Source organism: Mauremys mutica, chromosome 4, assembly GCF_020497125.1.
Source record: "Mauremys mutica isolate MM-2020 ecotype Southern chromosome 4, ASM2049712v1, whole genome shotgun sequence".
NCBI classification, from domain to species: Eukaryota; Metazoa; Chordata; order Testudines; family Geoemydidae; genus Mauremys; species Mauremys mutica.
The window spans coordinates 142,328,462-142,346,439 of NC_059075.1; the positions used below are offsets into that span (position 1 = coordinate 142,328,462).

General features: G+C 42.7%; 1 protein-coding gene across 1 annotated transcript; it reads right to left on the reverse strand.

Moving 5' to 3' along the window:
* Positions 1-7,583: 7,583 nt before the first annotated feature.
* Positions 7,584-16,643, reverse strand: LOC123370040 (guanylyl cyclase-activating protein 1). Its single transcript, XM_045016223.1, has 4 exons — positions 16,446-16,643; positions 11,364-11,513; positions 10,509-10,599; positions 7,584-7,744 (listed from the first exon to the last, which is right to left on the reverse strand). Exons 1-4 carry the CDS (start codon positions 16,641-16,643, stop codon positions 7,584-7,586), a joined length of 600 nt encoding a protein of 199 aa, XP_044872158.1.
* Positions 16,644-17,978: the final 1,335 nt, after the last annotated feature.

A 17,978-nucleotide genomic window follows, 5' to 3' on the forward strand; every position in this document is an offset into this window, starting at 1 on the left:
ATAATGAGGTTAGAAAGCTGAAGTCTTCGCTGCTGCAGAGATAGGCTGTGTGGGAGATGCGACAGAGAATGGTAGCCGGGAAGAGTTATCTTGCTCTGAAGTATTCTGCACAGATAGATTTTCCAGGAACATTACTGAGCATGGCTGAGCATTGTTCAGGAATTGTCTCTGCTTTGAAAGAGAGATGGGCCCCAACACAACCCCTGGTTCAGGATCAGATCCAGATCTTTAGGGGGCTTGGTCCTGCACAGTGCAGAGGTTCAGGCCCTCAACTAGTGTAAACTGTCATTGAAAATCAATGAAGCTATGACAGTTGATCCCACATTGATGATTTGCCTCCACTTGCAGATTGCTGTGCATATTAGCAAGATGAGGGAACCCAGGTCTGCATTAATGAATGCACTGCTGGATGGGCACAATATGATCCCTGCCTGGAAGCAAGCGTGAGACTTGAGCAGAAAGCAAGCTGTTACTAGGACTAGAACTGCATATAAGTCCATGTCTATTCTGACACGCCCATTCTCTGTCCACAGGCCCACAGTCTTGAGAGGTAGGAAGTGAGCACAGTAGGGGCCAGAGATTCAGTCCTGCTCTGAGGAGAGGATTATGTCAAGGTCTTAACCTCAATTACACCCACATGTATCCTCCACTCACAAATATCCTGTTGCAACAGTGGTTGGTAGCCAGCTGTGCGCCATGGAAAATACCTGCACAATCCCTGTGCTTCCAACTCTGTAATTTTTTTATAAGTCCCAGGATAGTTGATCTTTTTCTTAAAACCCTGTAATAATGTGAGAACCTCAGCTTTCATTTTTTTTTAAATTTAAGTTTCTAGCCCTCATAACTGTGGAGAAAATCTGGAAAATATGAAGCAGGTTCACCTGGAAGGCTCAGAATCCAGCAGGGAAATAAAAAGCCCTCAAAATATATATATATTTTTTTTAAATTAATAATATTTAAGCCATTTTCATGACATTTTAGGCCCTGTCGGAACGTGTGGGGTTGGCAATACTGCAATCAAGTGCCTACACACAGCAAAGTGGTATTAGAGAGAGAGAACAATTCAATCTGTTTTATGTCAGTTTCTGTCTTCTGTATCAACATAAAGTAACGGTGTAAAAGGAGGCATGTTTGCGGATTGAGTGAATCGAACCTTTATTTATTTATTCTGGATTCCTTTTGCAATTGTTCTTCACTCTTCTGCAGCACTAAACAATAGAAGCAGAGGTACAAATGAAGCAAGGACTCCTTGCTTAATCTCCTTCCCGCTCTCCTGGGTGGGGTCTCTCAGTACTTTCAGTGTGGCTATAACCGACTCAAGTCTCCTTGCCAGAATTATGAAAGTGATGCAAATTAGACAGGGGGGAGGTGGAAGGAAACAGATTCTGATCTCCAGTGTTACCCAGATTCACTTTCAATGAGAGAGAGATTATTTTCTTGATTTCAAAGGATGCAAAATTTATTTGTTGTCATTTTTTAAAGGGCTGAGAGAAAATGGGAGAAGGGGGTGAGCATTCAGCCAAGAAAGAGTTATTCCCAGTTTCCTGGATGAAGAGCCAAAACAACTAATGAATCTATTCCTATATGACAGATGCGCTCCATAAATGTAAAATAACATTATTACTTTAAGGATTAAAAGTTGCTTTGTTTGCAGTCAGCACACACTTTTGCAATGTCGTTCTATCTCCTAGATAGCTCGAGTGGCGATACATAATCCATATGACCTCACAGCGTGTGTGGGGAGTAGCTTTGGAAAGGTAACAGCAGCAGGCAATTCAAGTGATCCTGACAGCCGTCAGATGGTGGCATGATTGCTCTACTGCAGGAATCCACTACTGTGGGAGAATGGGGAAAATGGTAAACACATTCTTATTTGAAATACAGTAGCATATAGGGGTCCTAGCTGAGATCTATGCCCAGAATGTTCAAACACATTATAAGAGACAACCATTGCTGCGAAGAGCTTTATCATTGAAATAGTGAGGACAGACAAAGGGTGGGAGAAAGGGGATATTATCCCCAGTTTATAGATGGGGAACTGAGGCCCCCAACTCCCATTGAAATAAGCACCTAGGCACATTTGAAAAGCCCACTAGGCATGTATCTTCATCTTTAGGTGCCTAAATACCTTTAAAATCTAGCCCTAAGGAACTTGCCCTAGGTCATAGTGAACAGGTAGAGAATTGAACTGAGATCCAGCAAGCCCCAGTCCACTGGCCCATGTGTTTTGCCCACCACTCTGACCAGTTTGTATTTTATTAATTTGTTCTCATTAAGCTAATTGTTGGAAAGAAGCTTCTCTAGTGCTCATAAGCAACTGGGGTTACAGCATCAGCTGGTGTACCAGAAATGCTAACAAAACATAAATTAATAGTAAGTAAACAAAGACAGCTGGCACCTGAACAATCCCGAGGTGGTTGCTGCCATTTTGCTGTTTATTAAATTATTCATGAGCTGGGGCAAATAGATTCTCAGGGTTGTTTTTCTTTCTTTTTAATTTGCTGTCAGAGACTTTGGAAAGCACCATCTGCGGCAAAGAGGGGAGGGTTTGCTAGACACACATCTACCCTCAGATTCACCCAGCCAGTTTTTTTGCATTAGCATTTAGGACAGCTTAGCCTTTAGAAGTTTCTGATTAAATAGAACTTGGGCCTGTCAAGGTTTTCATAGGAAACACTGCAGCTTCCTTCACAATTGAGAGTATGGAGGAAATAAAAGTCAATCTTCAAATGCATATGGGGGTGAATTTCATCCTTGTGTGGAAGCCTGGCATAAGGTCCGTGCAGCACTTAAGGCCAGCATAAATTCTATTTTGAGGGTTTAAGTGATCCATAAATCTTTTACGAGTCCTCTACCCCACAGCAAATTTCAACCACAGAGCTCATATGGGAATGTATATGCCAAAGAAATAGCTCCTCCAGGATCTTACAATAAAGCAAAATTCTGCTCTCAATTACGCCTGTATAAAGGCTGTGTCACTGGGTGAACTGTCTTTTTACCAGAGTTCTGAGTTCAGCCTCCCCTGTGACTATTTCACCTCTCAGTCCAATGACCATGTAATGGGAGCATGTGATTAGGAACCAGGCCTGCTGGAGCATATAAATGCAACCTAAGACTAGTCAGAGGAGGGATGTAAAGGAGTAGTAAGATTGTGTGAACTGTTTCATACAGAGAAAACAGGTGGGAGATGCTCTTTAGTTCCCAGGCAGAAAGCTTGCAAAGAGCAGCAGCCAGCTAGGAAGTCTAGAGGGAAGCCTCAGCAGAGACAAGGCTAGGATTCCCCTACCAAAGGCTGCTAGCCAGTAGGACAGTGGGTGGAAAACTTGAGCTGCCTTGAACTTTGTATAAGTCAGACTCCAGAAACAGAGGGTTACTAGGAAAATGCCTGCAGGGTGAAAGTTTATTAACTGTAGTGGAAGGGAAACTGAGGAATGGGAGCACCTGAAGCCAGAGTGGGTGAGCCCTTCTGAAGCCAGAATAACATCAGTACAGTCAGCTAGCCCTGAAGTTACATGGGATTCAGTGAATGTAGGAGCAGAATCTGGCCCATCTTGAATCTGAAAACTCCAGGCCTCTCTTCTCTGGTACCATTTTAAGCTGTAGCGTAGCCCTCGTTCCCTGAATGGAATTGCTTTTGATGTGTACCAGAGAATTCATATAGCCAGCTAGGAATAGAAACATTTGATTTAAAAAAATAAAATAAAAAGTCACAAGTGAAATAATTTTATAAAATACCATCTTTACTTTGTTCTTTAATTACACTATAGAATCAGAAGTATAAAACTTAACAGGTAAAATGCAGCCAAATGCACACACAAAAACAGAAAAATCAGAGAACTGCTTATACCTTGGAAACAGCCAGTAGTAAATAACAAGACATTGAATGTGGGGAAAATAATTGCTTCCAGTGTGCAGTGCTGCCTAGTCACTTGTGCGTTAGTTGCTGCTGTGGGATGAAGAAACTCTCTGCCCGGTGAGCACGTAACAGAGAGATGAACAGAGGATGAATGGCCAGCCCTACTCAGCTGCTGCAGAAAAGGGGCTGATTAACCATTAATTACCAACCTTTCCTACGTGTATGGTGGATACTGGGGGCAGTCAAGATGTTACATCTGTCCTGGCAATAGAGGCAGAGAGAGGTCATTGCATTAGCACACCATTGTGATCCCCAGGTCTCTTTCTGCAAAAGTGGGAAACGGCTTCTAGGAAGGGCAGGGACTCAACCTTACAGGGAGAGATGTTTGGTTCTACTCATTGCCTGAATGCCCTGGTATTTGGAAGAAGCTCACAGTTTGAACATTGTATTTGGCCCATCTCTAGCCATGGATTCCTTTGAACTGAACTTAGACATTCCACTACCATTGTAGGATCCCTTGTTTTGACCCTTTGACCTTCACACTTGTCTTTGTTATATTTTCTGATGCCCAGTGTAATTATGTGAGTTCCCGGGCTCAGTGGATCCTCCCCACAGGCTAGGGGAGGGTCCTTTAGCTTGCACCTGCCCACCTCCCCAGAACCCAATAGGCCCATTGTATGAAAAATGTGCTGTTGCTAAAAGGTATAATGGCAAATGAAAACAGTGTACCCACCAGCCCACAGATTAGTGACCAACATTCCTCTAGCACGAACTTATCCATGGAGGTATCTAATCTCCATGGTAAAGGAAATTATAAAAGCAAATCCTACTTAAATTGTTAAACTAGTTCACTTTCCATGTCCCGTTGGACCTTGTGTTTGGTACCTGGACCTCTGTGGGTAACTAGTAGACTGGGCTCCATATAAAAGTGAGATGATTTGTTCCATTCTGATTCCCCAACAAACAAGTCACGGCAACTTGACAGTAGCAAGAGTAAACATGCCTGTGTTCTAAAGAAGCAGGAAGGCAAGAAGAAACCTTGAAATAAAGATTTAACCCCGTTCCACTACCAAGTTTTCCACAGTTGGAGCTTGCAAAGACAGAACTGGTGTGGTCTGGTTTTCAGAGGTGTTGAACACCCACTGATTTCAAAGCACTCTAAACCCTGTTTGCTTGTTCCCAGAGCTCAGGCACCTGCACTGTGAAGTGGACGGGTATTCTGGCTACTGGTGTACAAAGAGGCACACCAGTGTGTCTCACCTCACTCACAAATTTCTATATTCAGCCTTGCCACAAGAAGCAGTAATGAGAAAAAAGGCTTGGCCAGGCCATGTGTGCAAAGATCCACACAGCAACTGCAGACTAGAGGACAGATTTTCAGTCTTCACAAATCATTTTTCTTTTTGTGCCAACAATGTTTTTTTTTCCTTTTCTACAGGTGTGTATTAGCCAAACATTATGATATACCCTCTTTGGGGCTTAGCTGCATATTCTCTAGAGATGTTATAGTCCTCAGGATTTTTTCCCCCTCCAAACTTGTTATAAGAAGCATTAATGAAGTCAAAATCTATGAAAACTCTCTTTCCCTCGCCTATAAAAGTGATTCTGACAGCTATCCAAATCCTACATTGGCTGGACCAATTAGAAGAGTTACACTGGTGTAAATCCAGAATAACTGAAACCAAAATTTGGCTCATTGGGATCAATAGCTAAGTAGGAAAGTATTCCAAAGACCAAAGAGTGGACACTCTACATTATTCTTTCTGTAGAGATGAGACATGCAGGAGTATATCTACAGACACATGACAAGACATTACCTTTCAAGTCACTGCCATTGCTGCTCTTTCAAATTCCTTCATGGAGAAACAGGGCCATGCATTTGTGTGTTTGAATAGTTCAGACATTAGTAAAAAGGCACATTTATGTTTTCAACATTTTAAAAGGAAGAAAAAAAGTTGCTGCAGTCAACACTCTTTTTTTCTAGCTCATGTTAGTTTTTTTAACCTTCCATTGCCTTTAGTTTAAAGATAGCTTCGAGCCAACGGATGAGTGACATAACTGTTGACTTCTGCTTATGTGCAAGCATCAGAGCTACTACCAAAGGACAACTGTCTCAAAATACATATGGAAGGAGAAGATCCAGAGCATTTCTCCAGCTGTTCTGGAATCTCTGCTTTCAGGGAGTTATAGTGGGTCAAAGCAAAAGAGATTAGACTGGACGCTCTTAGAGTCAATTTTTCCTCCACAGAACATCGTGACTCTGGGCAGATTTCACTGTGGTTGAAAAGTTAGCACAAGGCCCATGCACTACTTACAGTCTATTCTGTGGGCTCATGATGGATTCAAGCTGCGCCCAAGTGCCCTGAATTTCACCCTATAATTTGAGTTGTGAAGTGATTCGTTGATCCCATTTCACTCCATACAATTTGCTTACACTCCAATTTACGACAAAGTTTGCTCCTTTCAAAGACATAATAAGGAGAAAAATGATTCTATCAAAAATATCTGATTTATTTTCCCTGTTGTGTATTTTACTTGGGAGACTTCTCTGTGAGCATGTGTGTGTGTTTGATTTTTCTCAGAGAGAAAAATCATCAGTACTATATTTTAAAATGCCTCTAAGTATGACCTAGTTCCCTTTCCCCCTATACACACACATACACGTGCCTAACCAGAGAGGGGTTTGCAATTTAAGTGCTCTGTTCAGCTAGGGTGCGACGGACCCTAGCGCAGTGGGTCCACAGATGCCCACGTTGCCATTTAACATGTGTTAAAGATTTAAGGGGTGTCTGGAGCCTTTTTTTGTGGGCTCCTGTGCAGGTCCAAATTGCACCCTTATTGCCTATTTGCTTTGAACTCTTGCAGTAACCCTGGCGTCTGTGCTGATTTGACTGACAGAAAAGCTGTTCATTATGAACTGGACTCTGCAAAGTCCTTGGAAGGTCACCTGTGTTTTTCACATACCGATTTCCATATAGGTCACATAGCTGTGGTTACCACTCTGCTCTCAGAGCGGGAAATTCACCCCAGGCAGAGTGCCTGTGCACTCCTACTTCACCTCCCCAGTGTTTACATCAGGCCTCCCCCAGGGTTTAAGCTCCCATTAAGAGCCAGGTACTGCTCCTTTCAAAATCAGAGGATTTTGTATTTGGCTTTAATGGAGTCAGGTTTTGACCCTAAGACTTAAGTGGTGTGAAGACCTTGTGGGGCCTCTTGCACGGAGATGAATTTCCACAGTGGTCACTAAGCAATGCACCTTCTGAAAGTATTATGTGATCCTGCTCTCGCCTTCCTGGAACACATTCTTCACTTCTCTCCCTACATAGGAGCAGCAATATTCAGAGGCACCCAGCTGGCAATAGGCCCAGGTGGCACCATTCAGGAAGTCCATTTGATTCTAGAGCAATGAGTCAGCTCGGCAGCTCGCTCTCTTTAAAATCTGATCCCTCCCTTTTACAGAGGCAGCAGTCGTTGCATCTGCTCCCTAGGCAGCGCTCGCCCAACGCCCAGAGGCTCTTGTCCCTGCTGGTCTGCGTTGGCCTCACAATTAACTGCGTACACAATTGGTTTGACTTGTTTAGAGGAGCTCCTGATTCCCCTGCTAGGGTGATATTCTAACATAGGATGCTCTTATCACAGTGGCAGTAGCACAGCTCGCCAATTTCCCCACCCCCACCCCAATTTTTTAATAATGTTAGACAATAAAATAAAAGAGTTTTGAAAATTTCTATTCAGCCGCCCCTTCCGTCTGCTCCGAGCCCTGTGGGTTCTTCCCATCATTCTGGATCATCCGGACAATGTGCGTCAGGTCCAAGCTCCGTGTGAGGATTTCAAGGAGCACCTCGTCCTTCTGTACTCCCTCCATGAACTCCTCCAAGGAGAGCTCGCCTGTTTGCAGGAACACATGCAAAGAGGGTTCTGTTAAATCCTGCCCCCATTTCCGCTGACTTCAATGGGCCTTGAATCAGGCCCAGAGGAATCATGTAGATACAACATAAGAAAGGGCCTAACCAAGGCTCTCAGTCCCCTGCCAAATAAAATTAAACTACTTGCACAACCTCAAACACCTCTCCACAGCTCCAGTTGCTCTCAAAACCCACCTCCTCCCCAGCCCCTGCAAACAGAAGCAGCTTGCAGTGTGCCCTGAAGGACAGTAGACCACAGGGCCATTTCTGATCAGCAGAGGGGAAGCCTGTCTGAGAGCTGCAGGCCTCTCACAGATCAACGGCCAGCCCCCTCTCCTTTAGAAAGAGGGGTGTCCAGCTTGAGTTCCTCTGATCGCACCTGTGTCAGTATGTCATGAGGAGAGGGGCAAAGTCCTACACCATTAAGGCCTTATCGATCAAAACTAGCATTTGAAATACAATCTGGAACCAACAGGATTTATTTACTGAAGGAGAGAGATTTAAAAAAAAGGAGCCTATCTGCCTGCCAGGCAGTCTAGGACCGTTCTCTAAAAGTTTCCAGTATCATTTTAAATCTCCCCAGTCAAAGGGTTTCTACCAGTCCTCTTGGGAGACTCTTCCCCAGCGGAGTGCATAACTCACTCCAGAAGTTTATCTTGACATTTCAGCTAAATGTTCCTCTTTCTTAATCTCATTCTCTGCTTAATTCCCCTAGTGGATTCTGGGCCCTTGGGAATATGGACATCTAAATTCAAACTCTATGACAAGAGCTTGAGATGTTGATGATACACCCCCATGCTTATTTTGGAACTGTTTAAATAGGGCTTCTGATTTTAGATTTTGAATTTTAGGTTTTACTGATGTTTGAAACAGTGCTACATTAAAGTGCACAGAGGAATAAACACCCTAAACACTAAACCAGGGGGTTCTATAACAAGGTTACAAAACTTAAAATAACATGTAAGTCATTTTTATACATATTATAAAAAATAGGTAGATTGTGTTTAGACAATAAATTTGGGAAGTACCTGGAAAAATCTTCTCAGAGCCCTGAAACCCCCCTGATTTTTGGACATCTACACAGAACTGAAAAATTGCTAGCAGTAAACCCTGAACAATAAAATTAATAATCCCCACAAAACAGAAGCCCTGTACATAAAGCCAGATTCATGAGGCAGAATTTGGGGTCTGTTTAAGCTCTAGGGATTGGGAGAAGCAGAGAACATTTGACACAGTCCCACATGACATTCTGATAAGTCAGCTGGGGAAATGGGAGGTTGGCAGAACTACCATTAAGTGGATATGAAATTGGTTAAACAACCGCAAACAACGAGTAACTATTAATGGCATGATGTTAGATTGGAAGGAGATCTCAAGGTGGGTTCCATAGGGATCTGTTCTGGGTCTGATGTTGTTTAACATCTTTATTAACAACCTGGATGTAGGAATAGAGAGCATCCTTGTCAAATCTGCAGATGACACAAAGCTGGGGGGGAACTGCAAACACGTTGGTGGATAGAGCTAAAATTCAAAGAGATCTTGATAAATTGGAAAACTGGACTATAGACAACAAAATGAAATTCAGCAAAGACAAATGTAAGGTGCTACACTTAGGGGAAAAAACCTAAATGCACAAATACAGAATGGGGGATAAGTGGATTGGCACCAGCCCTGCTGAGAAGGATCTGGGAGCTGTGGTGGATCACAACTTCAACATGAGTCAACAGTGCAATGTTGTTGCAAAATAAGGAAATTCAATTTTAGGTTGCATTAACAGAGGCCTAGCATGCAAGTCACAAGAGATGATAATACTGCTCTATTAGGCAATAGTTAGACCTTAGGTGGAGTATTCTGTCCAGTTTTGGTCACCAATGTATAGAAAGGATGTAGAGAAACTGGAAAGGAACTAGAGGTGAGTGATAAAGGTGATCAAAGGGATGGAATACAAGCCATATGAGTAAAGGCGGAAGGAAGTGGTATATGTTTAGTCTGAAAAAGAGGAGATTAAGGGGGGAACATGATAGCAGTCTTCAAATACTTGAAAGGCTGCCATAAAAAAGATGAAGAAAAATTGTTCTCTCTTGCCATAGAGGGCAGGACAAGAGACAATGGGTTCAAGCTACAGCAGAGCAGATTTAGACTAAATCTCAGGGAAAACTTCCTAACTGTAAGAACAGTAGGACAATGGAACAGATGCCTAGGGAGGTCATGGAAGCTCCTTCACTGAAGGTTTCCAAAAGGAGGCTGGAGCCATCTGTCTTAGATGGTTTAGACACAACAAATCCTGTGTCTTGGCAGGGGGTTAGACTAGATGACCCTGGCAGTCCCTTCTAACCTTATGATTCTATGATTAAGAGTGGGAAATGTGTAAGCACTTAGAGTTCAGCCAAGGGGGGAACAGGAGAGGACGAAATGGGCAGAATAGATGGTATCTATTTCTTCTTAGTTTGCTGAGACCTTGAACAAAATTTAAAAGGATTGGGGGCTAGATTTCCCCTCACACCCTAAAGCTTTTTGGCCAGATCTTTAGATCCTCAGCTGATGTAAATGGCCATAGCTTTACTGATGTCAATGGAGCAACAGTCATATACACCAGCTGAAGATCTGGCCTTTCATATGCTTTCAGATCCATTTTTGACTGCTCTATTTCTGGGCACTCCAGGAGTTTGCAGTAACTTGGCAGGAAGAATTAGGGTTAGGGGGTTCAAGTTAGAGCAGTGCTCTCTCGGGCATATAAAGTTCCTTACCGTCTCCGTTGATATCGATTTTATCAAACACCATGTCTGTGAATTCCTCAGCGGTCATTGTTTCGTTACATCGGTTAATGGCTCGAATAGCCTGGAGGCAAAGAAGGACACAGAGAACATTTAATGAGCATGTTGTGTAGATTTATGAATCTGTGGGCAGTAAGTAGCAAAGGGGTGTAGCATAAATTACCAAATTTTCATGCAATGGGTTGGGTTCTCTAAGGGATAACAAGTAAAAAAAAAATTTAAAAAGATTCAAAACAATTTTAAATACATTAAATGCATTAAAAGCTTAAGTAGTTACGGAGGCACATTGGGATAATTCATAAACCTTTGACCCCTGGAAATCTTGATTCAAATCCTTAGGTTCAATTAAAGTGCTAGACTCAACCTAGTCTTAAATGGATGTATTTAAACAGTCCAGACTGGAACAGAAGTATTGCTGCAGGTGAGAACTGGAAGTTACAGTGGGAGATGTGTGGAGGTCGAGGGTTGAGGACTTGGACTGCAAGGGAATTTCAGTCCATCAGCACAGCAGTGGGGGAGAACAACTGGCACAATGCATGCCCACACCAGGCTTGGCACCAGCCACTGCTGTAATTCCCAATTTGCGCCTAACTGAGCCTGGAGGTCCTTCAGCCCAGTATTGTGAGTGGACTAAAGATCTGGCCAATGCTTGCAAATTTGCCAGTTGACTGAGCACAATTATCTCTCTGGCTTGGAATGTTCTTCCTTTGGGAATGCGTTCTTGTGGCTCTTCTCTCTCTGTACATTTGTCTAACGGCTGATATCCAAGGTGCTATGGCAACACAGTTACTGGCTGAAGAAAAGAGAGACAGAGCAGCAATAGCTCACCTTGATGATATTCAATAATTCTCCTCTGTCAATGCAGCCATTACCATCCACATCATAGAGCTTGAAATACCATCTCAGCTTCTGTTCCACTTTTCCCTTCAAGACCAGGCTCAGAGCTGCCACGTATTCCATAAAATCAATGTAGCCATCCTAAAAAGCACAAGAGCAGGGCTACATCAGAGGTGAGCATGAGTCAGATAGTCAGCTTTAAAGGTTCTGTCTGATATCTTTCGGAACAGCTGACTGCATTTCTGTAATAAAACTGGGATAATATTACTTACCTTTCTCTAACTACTGGGCCAGATCCTAAACTGGTGTAAATTGGCTGTAGTTCCTGTGAAGTCAATAAATGATGTTAATTTATACCTACTGAGGATCTGGTCCAATAAGTGTAAAAGCACTTTGAAATCGCTGGTACTTATCTGGCCCCCATCACTGTAGTATCTGAGCACCTCACAATCTTTCATGTATTTATCGTCAGAACCCCTCTGTGAGGTCTGGTGGTGCGATTATCCCCATTCTACAGATGGGGAACTGAGCACTGACAGACTAATGACTTACCCAAGTCTGGGGTGGAGTAGAGAATGAACTCAGGTCTCTGAGGGCTGAGGGGAAGATCGTAACCATTAGACTGTCCTTCCCATTTAACCAAATCATTTGGTGAAAAAAAGACTAAATACGTTCAGATTATTACTTTTTTAATAAATACTAATAATAAATATAATTATACAACAAACTGTAGTGATGTGTCTCCAATAGCAGTGATGGGAATTGGGAAACCCAGTTGTGTGTCATTTGGGAAAACATTTCTTTCCTTAATTTAAACATTTATTTTTCAACTTTAATTAAGTGCATGGATTTTTAACTATTGCAAATGGAAGCCCAGGCTGTTCAAACAATCAAGAGTAATGTGGTAATTCATTCTTGCCTGGTACCCAGGAAGACACAACAAAACAAAAGCCAAACTCAAGTTTTGCTGGAGCAAATGGAACCTGAACCTCAAAAGTGCAGGGTACTATTTTCGATAGAGAAACCCTAATTTGGGAGGGATTAAAAAAAAAAAAGTCAGGCAGCATGACCTCTCCATTCCTTACTTCAAAGATTTCCTCTGCATTTCCGCAAAACAAGGGCTCTCTGGGGAACATTCACCCTGTGCCAGGGCCACCACAGGGAATCAGCAACACTTAAGTTCCACTCAAAGACATATTTTGCAGGCTTAACTGGTGCATATGCCTTGTGCCTGTCTCCCGGCACAGGGGTGAATTGCATCCGCTTTGGATAAGGTTTGGATAAGGTTGTCCTGCTGTATTTTCCAAATTTGAATAAATATGCAAACCAAACTGACATAAGGACCTAGAGTTCAACTGCTCGATGTGAAATTAGCAGAGGTGAAAGCTTTCGCCCTCTCTCCAGTGCATTTTGAATGCAAGCAGCAGTTAGTTTTAGTTGCCCCAAACACCTCCAATCCCCAAAGTGGTAATTTTTAAATTTGCAGATGCACAATGAGTTAATAATCAACAAGATCTCAGAGTATCTGCTGGGCTTAGAGCTTAATTAAACCTAGAGAGCTATTCTGTGCTATGGGAATCTCTTTATGCAATACAATTATATCTCAGGAAGCAAAGAGGAACAGGCTTATCCAGATGAAATCTGGTGGGTTACCCAACGCTATCCCATCCATGTGCATATGTAATTTTTTTCACTGCTAATGGGATTTGCATGCAGACGTCAATGGGAGAAGAGAATTCACAAAGAGCATGTAGAATGGGGTCTTGCATTGTAATCTTTTTCCCTCTGGAAACCTGCATTCACACTTGGTCAGGCCACAACAGAAAAGGGGGTGTAGCCTCATTTTTCTGCTTAGTTACATTTGCCACACACACTACAGTTGGGTGCATTCAGCTGGAGAGGCTTAGTTCAGGGGAAGTTACAGGTAGGACTGAGGTGTATTTGCAGCAGTGCTATGCAGGAGGGAGCTTGCTAGTCACCGCCCTGGCTCTAGGTATTGATCTCTGACATTCACAACTTCTTACATTTCTACTCCCAAACCTATTTCAAGTGAAAAATGGCACATTGTACAAAGCGATGGTAATTCCTTGGGAAGTATGGGCCATGTACTGTCATGGAATCAGCCCACTGCTCAAGGGGCCCAGTTAAAGAACAGATCATCTGCTTTATTCCACAGTCACAAAAATCAGATTAGGTATAAATAGCTGCTGAGCCCAATTACCATCCTGGATTTCCTGTGCGTTGATTCATTAGTCAGGTGTACATTCAACCATGAGATCCCTTAGAACACCAATGTAAATACTGGCATACTGACTTTTGGTAATATTTTCAAGTCCTTTAAGCAATTTAAGAACCTAAATCACATTGATTTTCAATGGGAACTAAGATCCTAAATCGAGCCTTTTTTTGTGTGCGCAAATTTTAGCCTTAATTTTTAATTTAGCAGGGACTGGGGGGTTGTTTTAAAACCATGAGTGCTATTGAATGTTTAAGGAAGTCAAGTGTCTCATTCTCAGTTTGTTTTTTTCTAAACAAACACATTCCTGTTGGGCAGGAAATTTTTTTAGCTGGCACCAGCTTTAATTTCATTGCACCAGCAGTTTGGTAGGTACTTTGCAGAGAGATATGAAAACAAGGGCCAAATTCTGTTCTCATTTACACCAGTGTAAATCTGGAGTAATTCTACTGATGCCAATAGATTTCTATTGATTTAACTGGCAGTAAAATTTTCCTAAGGTCAATGTCTTTGATATTTTACAGACACAGACTAGTGGACTTAGTGCTAACGATGCTGAATCATCCCCACTGAAGTCAGACAATAACTCAAGTTAGTGGACTGCTCATGGCAGCAAGCACTACACCTGGTATGAAGTTTTTGATGGACTGGGGCTTAAAGTTTTGTTAATGTGGCCAGATTCCCAAAGTTTCTTGCAGCCGCTGTGATCATTTGGGTTTGGGTAAAAATAATATTGCAGAGAAGAATGGCATGGGGAACTGCAGGGGTCAAAGGGCTCCAGAGGACTGTCGGCAGGTACTGAATGGCAGTCATGCTCCTGTAAGGTGCAAGGAGGCTCCAAAGATGCTTCTTCCCACCTTGGAGTTCAACACACTTTTCAACAGACATCGCTGCAGGGGCCCCATTCTATGCAGCCTGGAGAGTAATCTCCTGTATTTCACCTACTGAGAGCTTTCTGTGTGGGTGAAATTCATTCCTGACCAGTCGGCTTGCACAAGGCTTAGGTGACACTTAAATCTCAGTTAAACTCGAGGTCAAGGATTTCAGCAGAACTCACGTCTTCTGCACTGGGTTGAATTTTAGACACAAATTATTGGGATGAAATGAAACCTCAGACAAGGGGTGATGGATGTTATGAATGGCCGTTTGTGAGACAGACAAGGCCGGTGAGGTAATATCTTTTATTGGACCAACTTGTGCTGATGAGAGAGACAAGTTTTTGAACTTACACAGAGCTCTTCTTCAGGTCTGATCAACAGAAAGCCAACAATTGATAGGGCCCTGCCATTATGCAGTCAATTAGACCCAAATAAACCCTCTTAAATAAACAGAGCTGCCTTACAGACAGCTTTCTTATCCTGAAAAGGGAGAAGAGCCACTGGGGCCTCCACCACTGCCAATCCGTTCTATATGGAAGGTGAATAGATACGTGGTGATGGGCATCAGTAAACACCCTTAAGACAGGCAAATCCAGAATCACTCTGTTGATGTCACTTCCGGATTTATATCGGTGTCACAGAGACTAGTTAATTATGCCTAGATAGCAATTCTTTTCCTTTCCTTTCCTGCCGAAAGCTCCTTACAAGCTGATGGGCCTGATTCACTCCTGCTTTACTCATAGTATTATGTGAGTATAACTCCACTGAAGCCAATGAACTTGTGTCGGCATAACACTGGCCATGCAGTAATGACTCGGGGCCTGAATATCGAGGGATCTTCCAGCCATCACTGGGATGCAGATATGGCAGCCAAGGAAGTGATTCTGGATAATAACAAATGTTCTCCAAATACAGCCTGACCTGAATGGGCCTTGGATCAGGCCCATGAGGACACCGTTAAAAAATAATCTTAAAGATCAGGTCTTTCTCCCTTTGAAGTCAGGGGACATTTAGGAACTGATTTCAATGGGAGCAAGATCGGTTCCTACTTCAAAGCACAGCATCCATTAGTAGCAACTGCTCTACTCGAACCTCAGTGGGTCATTTGCTGCTTTTGCTCTTAACAGCACCTTGTGACAATCATGAACGAATTTAGCAGGAGCAAGTAATTAGACATCTAAAAAGTTGTAAAAAGAGAAGCCCAGCACAAGAAAAACACAGCTATATAATAAAACAAATCCAACGGATAATAAACATAGAAATCAGCAATAAATACACTTAATCTTTGCCCTAAGCCATGAAACGTGACATACTGAGTGGATGTGGAACTTACTGTTGCTCAGTCAAATTAATGTGGCAATTTTGACTCAATTTCTTTTTACTGCCATGACATTAGACAGTTTGGGATTAAAAGGTAATTTATTTTACAGGGATTAGAAACCATCAGATAAAAACATTCTTTTAAAGTTGTATTAAAGAGAAATACCAACAATTCAAATAATTTAAAACTAAAAACAATGGAATATTTGTTTTGGAAAGATTCCCTTTTCTTTTACCTGCATTCATATAACAAACTCATTCGGAACATTCATGTCAAATACTTTCACATAAATATATTTATATGAACCTAATTCTGCACCATATTGCAAACTGTGCAGACATTTAGACTTGTGCAATATGAGTGCAAAGTAGGTGTAAAATGCTACCAAAACTGGTTTTGAAGAGTGTGGAGAATTTGGATTTGATAGTATTTTACACCCACTTGGCCCTTTACATGTGTGTAAAGGACTACATAACATGTAAGGCAATGGAAAGACAGGCCATATTTATATATTATTTTTATTTGTATTATCAGAGTACCTATGGAACCTTAGTCTCATATATATAGGGGTCCATACACACACAAACACATACATAGACACAGGTACATACATATTAAATAGGGATGGTTATATTTACCTTATTAAAGTCAAATGTCTCAAACATTTGCTCAATGTATTTGTTTGATGCTGGACTCAGATTTTTCAAACCAAAAAACTGCTTGAACTCATGCAGGGTGAGCTGGCCCGAGGGACACTCCGTCATGAACTTCTTGTACCACTGGTGGCACTCGGTGGCACTCAGTTCTTCCACGGATTTCCCATCCATGTTCCCCATTTCCGCACAAAGAGATGGTCACGTATTTCAGGAACAATGGAAATTTTGTAGACTTCTTCTCGGTTGTTGGTGGTTTGGTTGACTTTTTTTTTTTTCCAACTCTACTTTTTTGTCTTTAAGTTTCAAAATCAGCTGATATCACAGGAGTTACGCTAATTAGAGAACCCAAACACAAGATTTTTCTAATTCACTGTCATGGGTCACAGAGCTGCAAAAAGGCACCCCTCCAGAGAGAGTTTCACACTCCCTAAAGTGAATTTAAACTCGCAAAACCCTCTTCAAACAAGGACCTGACTTTTAAGTATGCAGCAAATCCTAATCCAGCCAATGAGGAACAGCCGGTGATGGGATCCCAGCTGGGGCATCCAGAGTTCAGGGTTAAAATAGAAGGGAGGTAAAATGGGAGACTCTTGCAGATTACAGGCAAGATTATGATGGCAGGATTTGCTCCAAGCATAATCCCCTAATCCACTTCATTTCTGATTTTGGGTCTGACTGTGTGAGTGATGACTCTGATATTTAAAATAAACGATACAAAGTGTATGATGCGTCAGTTATTGTGTCATTGGGGGTTACATACAGATTGTGAGGGGATGTTAACGTTTTGGTGTTAGGCAGCACATACATATACATAGTCTGTCATGTCCCCAATGCGGGGTATACGGTGGGTCAGTTAAAGGTACAGGCAAGTAAATGGTGAGGGTACATCACTCATACAAACAGGTTACAGATAGCCATGGGCATGAGTAAGCAGGCTGAGTAATGGGGTTGGGACGACCCTCACATGGTGGAGTACAGTTTGGTGGGTTTGGGGCTTAGGATATAGAGTCCAACGGGGGGGTCCACGAGTCTCGTCCCCCCTTTGCGTGCACAGAGTCACGCCCGCTCACTCCTGGTATTGGCGGTGGCCGGTGATGTGCTCTGTGTAAATGTCTCTGGACCAGCGGATAGTGTCCGAGACCATTAAGCGTCTCATGAGCTGCGCGTAGCGACGGCCCACCCCACAGGTCCAAAGCACGCGTTCGTTGCAAGGGTCCCAGGCGCCCAGGGCCCCCACAATCAGGGCCTCGGTGCAGACCTCGTAGCCCTTTGACCGCAAGGTGTCCGCCAAGGGGGCGTACAAAAGAGAAGAGAGTAGAGTACTCCGAAGGCCCTTTGTTAGTCTGTCCTTTCACTTCTCCCCTAGAGCCCAACCCATTACAGCCAGAGGGCTTCCAAAAGTGGCCAGCAACCAGAGAATGAAAAGTCAGGCTGGGGAGAAGAACACTTCAGCTCCTGTCACGTGTTTTGTTGGGTTGATTTTGATGGCCTAGGACAACACCAAGGAAAGAGATT